At 44.5% G+C, this 11,710-nt stretch overlaps 2 protein-coding genes across 4 annotated transcripts; both read right to left on the bottom strand.

Annotated features, from left to right (window-relative positions):
• Positions 1-1,322: 1,322 nt before the first annotated feature.
• On the bottom strand, positions 1,323-4,136 carry asb11 (ankyrin repeat and SOCS box containing 11). The gene is made up of 6 exons (XM_035749099.2): positions 3,970-4,136; positions 2,881-2,960; positions 2,658-2,765; positions 2,378-2,528; positions 1,949-2,272; positions 1,323-1,665 (listed from the first exon to the last, which is right to left on the bottom strand). Exons 1-6 carry the CDS (start codon positions 4,064-4,066, stop codon positions 1,541-1,543), a joined length of 885 nt encoding a protein of 294 aa, XP_035604992.1. The 5' UTR covers positions 4,067-4,136; the 3' UTR covers positions 1,323-1,540.
• A 952-nt stretch (positions 4,137-5,088) lies between these two features.
• piga (phosphatidylinositol glycan anchor biosynthesis, class A) lies at positions 5,089-11,050 on the bottom strand. Of its 3 annotated transcripts, none has more exons than XM_035749456.1 (7): positions 10,918-11,050; positions 9,831-10,328; positions 7,833-8,103; positions 7,549-7,681; positions 7,333-7,465; positions 6,231-6,437; positions 5,089-6,086 (listed from the first exon to the last, which is right to left on the bottom strand). In XM_035749456.1, the coding sequence occupies exons 2-7, from the start codon at positions 10,275-10,277 to the stop codon at positions 5,826-5,828; spliced, it is 1,452 nt and encodes a 483-aa protein (XP_035605349.1). In that variant the 5' UTR covers positions 10,278-10,328; positions 10,918-11,050; the 3' UTR covers positions 5,089-5,825. The 3 variants fall into 3 exon arrangements, with proteins under 3 accessions (XP_035605349.1, XP_035605348.1, XP_035605347.1); XM_035749455.2 differs by lacking the exon at positions 10,918-11,050 and adding an exon at positions 10,706-10,904; XM_035749454.2 differs by lacking the exon at positions 10,918-11,050 and adding an exon at positions 10,486-10,903.
• Positions 11,051-11,710: the final 660 nt, after the last annotated feature.

Raw genomic sequence — 11,710 nt, 5'->3', positions numbered from 1 at the left:
CATGCTCCTGATGAGGTGGCAGATGGTCTCCTGAGGGATCTCCTCCCAGACCTGGACTAAAGCATCCGCCAACTCCTGGGCAGTCTGTGGTGCAACGTGGCGTTGGTGGATGGAGAGAGACATGATGTCCCAGATGTGCTCAATTGGATTCAGGTCTGGGGAACAGGCGGGCCAGTCCATAGCATCAATGCCTTCCTCTTGCAGGAACTGCTGACCAGTATATTTTGCCATGAGGTTTTGCACTGTGTATTTAAATACTCTGTTCTTGACATAGCTCATTCTATCATTTCTACAATTGTACACTGCCTCGTAGTTACACTGTTTATACACACCACATATTCATTTATATACTGGAGTCTTGACATAGCTCACTCTAATATAGCTACTGCTGTACATCATTCTTAGTATATATTGTGTAAATTAATCTGGTGTAGATACATATAGATAGCATTTAGATTACTGTTACATTGCTATTTGGGTTAATTGGATTCGTTCAGACATTTTAAGATGTTCATTGTTATTATTTTAAATAGTTGTGTACCCGTTTGACATTTTACTGCATTGATAGTAACTAGTAACAAACATTTTGCTTCACCCGCAATAACATCTGCTTAACTACGTATGCGATCAATAAACTTTGATTGGATTTTGATAGCATGTCTCTCCAGGGAACATGCAGTACTCAACATTCCAACCACTACTTTTGATTTATTTCACCTTTATTTAACCAGGTAGGCCAGTTGAGAACAAGTTCTCATTTACAGCTGCGACCTGGGCCCTCCCACTGAATTTTAACATACTCCGTCTCTCACACAGTGGGATGCTCAGACTCCCTCAAGGTAATTCATAGTTTGGTCTAGATCCTAAGTGATATTTTGGCTCCGATTATTATCACAACAATCATTATGGGTACTCCAGCATCCCAGGATATCATTAATGAGCCATAGGTGATCTCTGTTTCAGGAGACCTGATTGGCCATCAGTCATTTTGATGATATGACCTTTTCAATCTCAATCTAAACTGGCATACAAGGAGGACAGGAAACACCCTGGAGCCACACCTCTCCATCTGCTACGCCTCTTCTCTTCTCAGTCAGCACCTTAATCCCCCTCTTCTCACAGACAAAGGAAAGACATCAGGGAGAAGATGGTGACTGTTGAGATGCACTCGCAATGCCCAGACACCTTGCCTTTTGTCAAGTAGATGGCTAAGGCCAGGTTTCAGGGGTTGATACAGTATTTGATGGGGCTTCCCCTACTGTTTATGTAATTGGGTAACATGTCCACGTCAACATAAGGGGTTTATGACAAAAGAAAAGCTATTTTGGATATGTTGAATATGACCATTTATTAGAAAATATAGCATCCTGAGAAAAGCTACAAATCAGTCAACCCAGTTTCTATTAAACCAAGAAAAACAAAACAATTCATTTGTTCAGTTACCAACTCACTGCTAAAACCACTGAACAAGTAGAAGTTGATTAAAATAGCAATAAATACAAATGACCAAACGTTTGTAAAAAAAGTTGCCATTTCAGTGTTACTGGTAAAGCAGGAAAGCCTGGAGTCTGTAAGGGAGGAAGAGGGCTGATGTTCTGTCCAGACGAGTCTGTCCCAAACTCCTCCGAATGCAGAACCGACACAGCTGAGAAAGTGTGCAGGGACCTGGGGAGAAAAAGGTGAGGCAGTAAAGAGGTAGAACAAAGGGGAAGGAGATATGTCAGACATGGAAAATATGTTGATAGCCTTCCATCAGTAGACATGCACTAATAGCCCACTGGGCACAGATGTAAATTCAACATCTATTCCATGTTGGTTCAAGTTAACTTCATTGAAATGAAGTGGGAAAAACGTTGATTAAAACATTGCGTTCCCAGTGGGACGTTTGGGTAGAGTCATGTATGCGTGGATGTGCGTGTGAATGCATTAATAAAACAAGTATTTTCACCTCTTTTCTGTATTGTAGTTCTGACTGTACTGTCGCAAGCTGCCAGCTCCAGAGGAGTCTTCCCGTCTGAATTCCTACAACTCCCATCAGCCCCGTAGTCCATCAGAAGCTCCACCACCCTGACTTCTCCCCCTAGCACTGCAGCATGTAATGGTGTGTCATGACCACACCCACCCTGGACATCAACACCTGATTGCAGCAGTCTCTCCACACAGTCAGTGGCCTGGGCCAGACAGGCTGTGTACAAAGGGGTTCCCACACCAGGCAGCTCCAGGTCTATGTGGAATCCATAGGACAGCAACACCTCTAGACACTCCCTGTGACCTGGGGAGGGAAACAACTTTTACTGAGTACAATGTTTACCATTATGCTGCATGAAATGGTCATTCTGAGTCACTGCACATAAAATAAATCCACATGCACACTTACCTCTCTTTGCAGCCTGGTGGATGGGGGATGCCAGGTGATGGACAGCATGGGTGTTGGGGCTGTACTGTAGAATCAGTCTGACACATGCAACACTCCCACTGCTGCAGGCATTGAAGAGGGGTGTGGCTCCATCAGTCGATACCATCTCCACCTGCAGACACACAGAGAGCAATCACATGAAGCGGCTTTAGGTTAGACACAACCTATATTGGTAAAAACAATCATTTATCACCTGTGATTATTCCTAGTTTGAGCGAGAGAAAAAACATGGTGTCCTTACATTGGCCCCATTCTCAAGTAGGAAAGTGGTGCAGGCGTAATGTCCTCCGAGGCAGGCCTCGTGGAGGGGAGAGACCCTGTCCATTGTCAGCATGTCCACAGGAAACCCCTGAGAGTGGAGAAGATGGAGGACTTCATGTCTATGTGATGTGTGTGTTTTGTTTAGTGTCAGTATGTCATTTGCATGGCAGCTTTATTACTGTAAGACATGGTTGGCTGTCTACCTGTGAGACCAGAGTCCTCAGGATCAGGAGTCTACCCTGGTAGGCAGCATCGTGAAGAGGAGTCCTGTCTGACCACACGTCTGTGGAAACACACACACAAAATCATTCATACTGTAGCCTGTCCAAACACAGCACATCATTATCAGACAATCAACCTCCTGGACCTCAGAGACACTGAAGCCCAGTTCCTGCCCCCTTACCTGCCCCGGTATCACAGAAAACACTACCTGGGAGAACTAAACAACCGCACTGACTTCCTCCCTCTCTCCCCCAAACTGGTTGTACTAACTGGCTCATCTCATCAACATAAGTAAATGAATATGCATCAGACAAAGCTGTTGGAACAGCCAGGAGAGGTCATGTGCAAATGAGAGGCACTGTAAGGGAAATGTAGTCTCACATACTCAAGTCCTACCAGTGGTGTAAATACTTAAGTACTTCAGGAGTTTTTTTTTGTGTGTGTGTGTGTGGGGGGGGTTCCCTTACTTTCACTAAAAAAATTATATGCAGTATATTTATTCAGGGCATACATCAGTCGGCTACCCACTGGGCACAGATATCAGTTCAACGTTTAGTCTTGATTTACATTTGGTTGGATTTATCAACTAAAATATTTGACCATGTCATTGGATTTAAGTTGTTTACTTTTGTTCTTGAAATCCAATCAGTTTTCCACGTTGATTCAACGTCATCACATTTATTTTTTTGGTTGAAATTACATGGAAACAACATTGAATCAATCAGTAGGTAGACAGTATTCTTCTAAAAACACACCAATAAATCTTGACCTAACTGCTCTCTCTTTCCATTTTCTCTCTCTCTCATCGCCTCTACCAACTTTCTGAAATATCTGAACCAACTCTTGTTCTCAACTCTTAGTTAGGAAAGAATACTGTATAATGTGTATATTCAGGACACCAACCTTCTCTGTTGAACAACACCAATACCACAGACAAAAGCACAGAACACACTGAAGATCTCTTGGCCTCTCTCAAATTGTAAGTGTAACTTTCTTGCTCTCACAGAACACAACCTTGCTAAACAGTATTTACTTTGACAAAGCAGCAGAAGAAAAAGAGAAAACCATACCAGCCATGAGTGAGTTGCATGCCAGTCCACCATAGATATGGAAGGGTCCCCTCCAAGGCCGACTGCACAGGGCAATCTCCGTCTGCACACCAGCCATGGTCAAACAACAGCAGCCTCCTCCACAGTGAATGAACCAGCTATGGGTGGGATCCACAAACCTGTCTGCCCACTGCTGGCTTTCCCAGATCTCTTATCAGGCCCCAAGCTACCTCCTCCCCCAACCCTGAGGAAAGGAGTACCACCCCCCTTTCTGTGGAATTGGGGAACCGTTGCATGACAATAGAGGTAAGCATAGGACGGATAGACACAGACACACACAAATGGAACATCTGTGTCTATTCTGATATCTAGGTGATAAGGTGTGGTATTTCAACATGTGCAAAGGTCAACCTTATGGCGTAAGAAAAACAAAATTGGATAAGGTGCGATTGAATTTAAGAAATCTGTTTAGGGCTTTCTAAAAGCCAATTTTAAGAGGGGAGTTGTAAAGCTATCTGCATATCTGTGTCGTTACATCATTCAAGTCCGGTTCACTGTTTCCTTCAGGGACATCACTTCAAAACAGCCAGTCAAAACATGGTGCCTGTAGTACATCGATATTTGAATGTGAATAGTTGGGTATTTTGAAAGTAAAACCTTGTTTTTACCAAACTGTGGTTCACTCTTCACAAACAGTCTGAATGAGGGCTACATACATACAATATTGACTTTTCAGACTTGTTCTAAAACTATTGAGCTAGATTAGTATGTTACATGTATAGGGGGGATGGGTGTGTCCAGCACCTCTGGAACCTCCCCTGCATACAGTACTCTCTCCTACATCTTTGAAACATTTGACCCTCGTCAATACCCTTAACCACTTTAGGCAGAAAATGTTTCTATAGTGACAATGATGCTATTTACCCAGACAACAACCCTAACGATGTGTGAATGGCGCACTACCCTCAGCCTTGAAAAGATAGGAATGCCAATCCTACCTCCTCCCCTTTCATTGCTATGTGTTTCGTCTGGCAAGATGTTTACAGTGAAAACAGTGATGTTTTTATTCCAGGATGTACAACAAGTTTGAGGCCCTAGCTATTGAAAATCCTTGATCAGAAAAAAGGGTGATAAAACAAGTCATCCTGAAACAGACTTTATTTTCCTTATTTCCGTCATAGGTCAAGGTTCAGGAATCAGTGCATCATCAGGGTACACACAGCCTTAAGCATGAGCTCACAAACATTTGTAAAAAAACAAACACAAAAAAAACCATTTCCATAGCAGAGGAACCACCCAACAAAGACATTGGCAAAGCATGATATAAGTAAAAAAGTTAAACAGCAGAGAACTACAAAAAATGAAATTCAACCATAAAAGGACAAGGAAGGGAACTTGGTTAGTGGGTGGGGTTGGAATACAAAACTATGCTATTACAGACTCCCCTTAACGTTTATACTGCTGTCTATGGCAACCAGTGGCATTCAATGTGGCATTTTTGTAATAACGGTGTACCCCCCAACCTCCTTCCTTAATCAAATAATTCTCTATGAACCTATATCCTTCTTTATAAAATACAAAAACTATGAGTGGAACATTAATACAGGAGTACTTCAGTTTTGGGGTTCATTCCGGGGTTACAAAGAATAAAACGTATATCTATAACCGTCTTAACCTGTGCAAGAACACTCATTATATTGTAAACATCAGGGTTCCCCTTAAAACATTCTGCAATGAGTGGTCAGTATCCACAGGTGATTAGGTAGTTGGGTCAGAGGTCAAGTTTAAGATTTTTTTTAAGCAGTTATATTAAGGTTTAGGATAAGGAGTTGTGTTTGATTGGAGTTATCATCATTGACCACCTGGCTACTCCTTTGTCAACATGGCACTTTTAGAGTGAGTTCCTTTCCTTTCCTATCGCCCAAGCCCTGCCTCCACAGCCCCTGGGGCCCCGTGGCATCCATGGCAACGTCTATGAGGGAGTCTGGGAGGAGCCAGCGGAGAAGGAGCAGGAAGAGGAAGTTGAGGACAGCGAAGAAGGAAAAGATAGAGCCTGCCACAGGGCCACAATGGGTTCTCAGTCTGAGCAGCCGTCTGTCCAGAGGAAGAACCTTCTCCCCAGCCACAAAGTCATAGACCTGACAGAACAGAGAGCAGATACACACACACAGTGTTAGTATCAATGAATTAAACCTCATCAATATCTCAGTCTGTGTCAATTAAAGGTATCACAGTCTAGATTTAGGAAACATACCAAATATATTATGCATGTATGAGCCTACCTTCTCTGTCCTCTCTGCGACATTCCTCCAGGTGTAGAGGGTGCAGACGTGGGCGTGGATGGAAGCTGGGGAGGCGACGCTGCCCGATCGTTGTCTAGCAATGACACTGTCCAGGCCGGCACAAAGAGAACGCACGGTGGGCTCACACAGGGTGATCAGATCCTCAGGTAGAACCTCAGGGATCCCTCCAACACGCGTACTTACCACCTACACACACACACTTCCATGAACCTCATTAACCACACACACATACTCAATCCACCGATGTTAAGAATAACAAGCAGTCACCCATCCAACCAGCCACATGCAGATACCAAACAGGGTTTCCATTAGGAAAATGTGGTGCCGGACATTTGACAGGCAGAACTTAAATTTACTGGACATTTGAGAAAATTCCCAGACCCATATGCATTGGGTGCATAACCCGATTAGGGTGTCCACTCACGGAGCTTGTGGTAATATGGTAATTCATATTAACAGTTAAAGGTGCAACGATGTGCAGCCCTTTTTACTGAACTCTGATGTGCACTTTGAAGATGTTAGAATAACTGTCCACATGAACTTTTCCTCAGACAACAAGACCAGTAACTAACAGCAAAATCACTAGCCTGTCAATGTACTATAGTATAAACATTTCGTTCTGTAATGCAATTAGCGGGAAAACAGCATTGTCCAAAGCGCACCGCACATGAGTGACAGAGATGAAAATATCCATTAGAAATGTAGAAAGAGGGGAGATGTAATACGCAACAACTAACATGGGTTGCTAATAAGGATTATGCTTTTGGCTAATGGACAATGAAAGAAAGTGGATTTTAAATAATTGCCTCTCTGGATATGGTCTGATTTAGGCTACTTTGAAGCATGGTTAGACATGCCTCATAATATGTAGTAAAACTTTCACATTTCAAACAATAAAGTATATGTTTTCAAAATGGATACTGCCTCCAGCTCATTGCAAAGTGGTGTGTGTCTCATTGATGTAGCCTGTCTTCCATTGCATATGCATTTGCTGATTGAAATATTTTAGCAGTAGCTCTTGCGCTGTCTGACAGATTTTCCGCTCAGACTCTGTATCTGTATATTCAGTCGGCAAACAGACCTGTAGTCCACAGCTGGCCCCCTCCACTATAGCCATGCAGAAGGCCTCGGTCAGGGAGGTGTTGAGGAAGATATGTCCCTGGACCAAGACCCCCCGCACATCCTTATGCTCCAGGGCCCCCAGGAGACGCACTCTGGGGAGAGAGAGAAGGAAATCAGACACACACCTACACCCACAAAAATATACCAACCCACACACATCACTGTTTAATTCTACCTGTCGTGGAGCTGGTATTTCTCTCTCACTTCCTCCAACACGATTCTCTTTGGTCCCTCTCCACCAATCAGGAAATGTAGATCGGGATGTTTGAGGCACAGCTCTGGGATGATCCCACCCAGAAGATCTATTCCTAAAAAAAGTGTATAAGCAGCAGTTGAGACTTCACATTCCTACAATCATATCTACAGGCTTTATTTATTGACAAACGACAAGCACACATAGTTCATCTTATTGCTATGTGGGTTCTACATATATCTTTATATAGTCTCACCGCTCCTTACCTTTACGATAGACGAGGCGGCTGACCACTACGATGGTGATCCTGTCGTCACATCGCTGGGAAGGGTCGGGGGTGAAGTCTGTGGGGTCGACAGCGTTGGGGATGACAGAAACAATCTTGGGGTCAAGTGCTGCCCTAAGCACAGTGTTCTCCTTACTGGTGTACGACACGCACACAATGTGATTGGTGTCGCACAAAGACACCGTCAGCAGCTTATTGGTCAGTACCGAGCTAACATCAGCAAAACCAAAGAGGGAGTGGTCAGTAAACACCTGTAAACAGACAACAACTTTTAGATATTTATACTAAATGGACACACAAAAACTATTTAAGAACTTTATATAGTCTCATCTTGCTCTATGATGCGCCTGCAATGGCATCATCTTCCCTAAAGTGCACCACTTTCGGTCAAAATTGAATTAGTTTCACCACACACAACTCTGATAGACTGCTACCCACAGCTCTGATAGACTGCTACCCACAGCTCTGATAGACTGCTACCCACAGCTCTGATAGACTGCTACCCACAGCTCTGATAGACTGCTACCCACAGCTCTGTTAGACTGCTACCCACAGCTCTGTTAGACTGCTACCCACAGCTCTGATAGACTGCTACCCACAGCTCTGATAGACTGCTACCCACAGCTCTGATAGACTGCTACCCACAGCTCTGATAGACTGCTACCCACAGCTCTGATAGACTGCTACCCACAGCTCTGATAGACTGCTACCCACAGCTCTGATAGACTGCTACCCACAACTCTGTTAGACTGCTACCCACAACTCTGTTAGACTGCTACCCACAACTCTGTTAGACTGCTACCCACAACTCTGTTAGACTGCTACCCACAACTCTGTTAGACTGCTACCCACAACTCTGTTAGACTGCTACCCACAACTCTGTTAGACTGCTACCCACAACTCTGTTAGACTGCTACCCACAACTCTGTTAGACTGCTACCCACAACTCTGTTAGACTGCTACCCACAACTCTGTTAGACTGCTACCCACAACTCTGTTAGACTGCTACCCACAACTCTGTTAGACTGCTACCCACAACTCTGTTAGACTGCTACCCACAACTCTGTTAGACTGCTACCCACAACTCTGTTAGACTGCTACCCACAACTCTGTTAGACTGCTACCCACAACTCTGTTAGACTGCTACCCACAACTCTGTTAGACTGCTACCCACAACTCTGTTAGACTGCTACCCACAACTCTGTTAGACTGCTACCCACAACTCTGTTAGACTGCTACCCACAACTCTGTTAGACTGCTACCCACAACTCTGTTAGACTGCTACCCACAACTCTGTTAGACTGCTACCCACAACTCTGTTAGACTGCTACCCACAACTCTGTTAGACTGCTACCCACAACTCTGTTAGACTGCTACCCACAACTCTGTTAGACTGCTACCCACAACTCCGTTAGACTGCTACCCACAACTCCGTTAGACTGCTACCCACAACTCCGTTAGACTGCTACCCACAACCCGTTAGACTGCTACCCACAACTCCGTTAGACTGCTACCCACAACTCCGTTAGACTGCTACCCACAACTCCGTTAGACTGCTACCCACAACTCCGTTAGACTGCTACCCACAACTCCGTTAGACTGCTACCCACAACTCCGTTAGACTGCTACCCACAACTCCGTTAGACTGCTACCCACAACTCCGTTAGACTGCTACCCACAACTCTGTTAGACTGCTACCCACAACTCTGTTAGACTGCTACCCACAACTCTGTTAGACTGCTACCCACAACTCTGTTAGACTGCTACCCACAACTCTGTTAGACTGCTACCCACAACTCTGTTAGACTGCTACCCACAACTCTGTTAGACTGCTACCCACAACTCTGTTAGACTGCTACCCACAACTCTGTTAGACTGCTACCCACAACTCTGTTAGACTGCTACCCACAACTCTGTTAGACTGCTACCCACAACTCTGTTAGACTGCTACCCACAACTCTGTTAGACTGCTACCCACCGTGTTGAGGCCCATGGTCTTGGCGTGGAACAATGCATCGTGGCCCATGGCGGAGAAGGAGCTGTGGGCGTGCACCACAGTGATACGCTCCCTGACAAACAAGCAGCGCAGCAGCGGCAGGCTGTGGAAGCAGGTGGTAGCTGTGGACTGGTTGTACATCACCTGCAGGGGCAGGTAGTAGACCTTGAGCCCATTGGTCAGGTACCGGACCCCCTTCCTGCAGCCATAGGCGTGGGTGGCGATCACCACCTTGTGACCCTTCTCTATCAGACACTGAGACAGCTGGTAGATGTGGCTCTCCACCCCTCCCATGTTGGGGTAAAAAAAGTCTGACACCATGCAGATGTTGTGCTTCCTGGCAGGGGCCTGGGGAGCCACTGTGAGCCCATCAGGGTGTCTGTTGGCTGGGGGAGCGTGGAAAGCTGCCCCCCTCCTTCGCTGGCCCATGGTGGTGTGCGTCACTCATACAGGCGTCTTACAATTAGAGGAATCATGCACCTGAGTAAACAATGAAATAAACATGTCAATGGATAGCTACAACTACACAATCTGCTCAGATTAACCTATGACTTGATCTAACCTTTCCATAAGCGTCATTACCAAAGTGTATCTATGAATAAGCAGTTGCAAGTAAGCTAGCAAGTCGAGGAATTACCTTTGTAGTGGCTTGGACAACGATTCCCATAGATAACCGATTAATTTGTGGCTTGGAGGTAGCATGCTAACGTAGCTAGCAAGTTAGAAATGAGGCTAGGTAAGCCAGCTAGTATGTTTGCTGTAATGCTTCCGAGGACATTTAGATGATTGGGACTTGAGAGACTACGACCTTACCTTCAAAACAAAGCGAAATAGTTTTTTGTTTGATATAAACCTACATTTTGTCTCAGTCCCATCTTCATTCAAATTTCTGTCAATCAAAACAACCTCGTCGCTTCCTGGTCTGCTTCAGATTGTCTTCTTCTTCTTCTAGAATCTGGTGTTAATTGCTGCCTCCTGCTGTAGTATTCAGGAATAGCCTCACTGCGTCTGGTGCGTTCAACACCTGGGATGCGGTCCAAACACTTAAAAGACACCCTCGTCCGCTTACCTTCGCCTTATGCTCTTGGGGGAATCCCCGTCGCCATCTTGGCGGGTGGTTCAAATGATCAGCCAAGCAAGGGAAGTTTGCAATGTAAGTCCCTCAGCCCTAGTTTTTAGTCGGCTTTGCAAGTGTACAATTATGTTCACTATGGCCTGAAACTCCCCATAATTAAATTCAAGATTGTACATCCTGCTAAGAAAAGTCCGTAAAATTTTAAAACAACATCAATGGAGTCAACATACAAGTAAAAACTAATGCAAATAAGGTAGACATTTTGCTACTACATAAAAAGTAAATATGTTTTTGTTTGGTTATCTTTTGGAAATTGTATAAATAAAAAATGTTCCTTCTTCAGAAGTTCCAGGTAGGCAGGCTAATGTTAGTTAGCTAATTCATTTGCTAACTATCATACAGTAGGTGTATTTTAATAATGATATTTTTAATATAAGTATACATGCACTCATAATTGACTGTAGCGCATATAAAGCACCCACAAGCTACCAGTGGCTGAAAACACAATCATTGCAGGATGAAGGAGTGAAGAATTTCCAGCCAAGGGTGGTCAATTTAAAAATCATTCCTTCCTCCCTTCCCCTCGCCCTGCAAGTGTATACTTGTCAGACATCATGATACGTCATCAGAAGTGTCCACTTCGTTTGAGGTCTGGGGGGATAGGGTGTGTCTTTTAAGTGTATGGATCGCAACCCTTGTTTTAATGTCTTCGGTTCAACAAGGTGCAACATTGCAAGACTTCCTGGAACGCTTTTGCGAAGCAGACCAAGCTGACCAGGCAGGCGTT

This window comes from Oncorhynchus keta, chromosome 34 (genome assembly GCF_023373465.1).
Source record: "Oncorhynchus keta strain PuntledgeMale-10-30-2019 chromosome 34, Oket_V2, whole genome shotgun sequence".
NCBI lineage: Eukaryota > Metazoa > Chordata > Actinopteri > Salmoniformes > Salmonidae > Oncorhynchus > Oncorhynchus keta.
This window is presented reverse-complemented; position numbering and strand designations above follow the sequence as displayed.

What these genes read in the sequence shown, in the direction of transcription:
- asb11 (XM_035749099.2), bottom strand. Translation starts at nt 4,066, where the DNA reads ATGGCTGGTGTGCAGACGGAGATTGCCCTGTGCAGTCGGCCTTGGAGG. An exon ending in TACTTGAGAATGGGGCCAAT is followed by an intron (nt 2,529 to 2,657) that starts GTAAGGACACCA and finishes GTGTGTCTGCAG; the next exon opens with GTGGAGATGGTATCGACTGA. An exon ending in CCACCAGGCTGCAAAGAGAG is followed by an intron (nt 2,273 to 2,377) that starts GTAAGTGTGCAT and finishes TTCCCTCCCCAG; the next exon opens with GTCACAGGGAGTGTCTAGAG.
- piga (XM_035749456.1), bottom strand. Translation starts at nt 10,277, where the DNA reads ATGGGCCAGCGAAGGAGGGGGGCAGCTTTCCACGCTCCCCCAGCCAAC. An exon ending in AGACCATGGGCCTCAACACG is followed by an intron (nt 8,104 to 9,830) that starts GTGGGTAGCAGT and finishes GTCTGTTTACAG; the next exon opens with GTGTTTACTGACCACTCCCT. An exon ending in CCGCCTCGTCTATCGTAAAG is followed by an intron (nt 7,682 to 7,832) that starts GTAAGGAGCGGT and finishes CACTTTTTTTAG; the next exon opens with GAATAGATCTTCTGGGTGGG.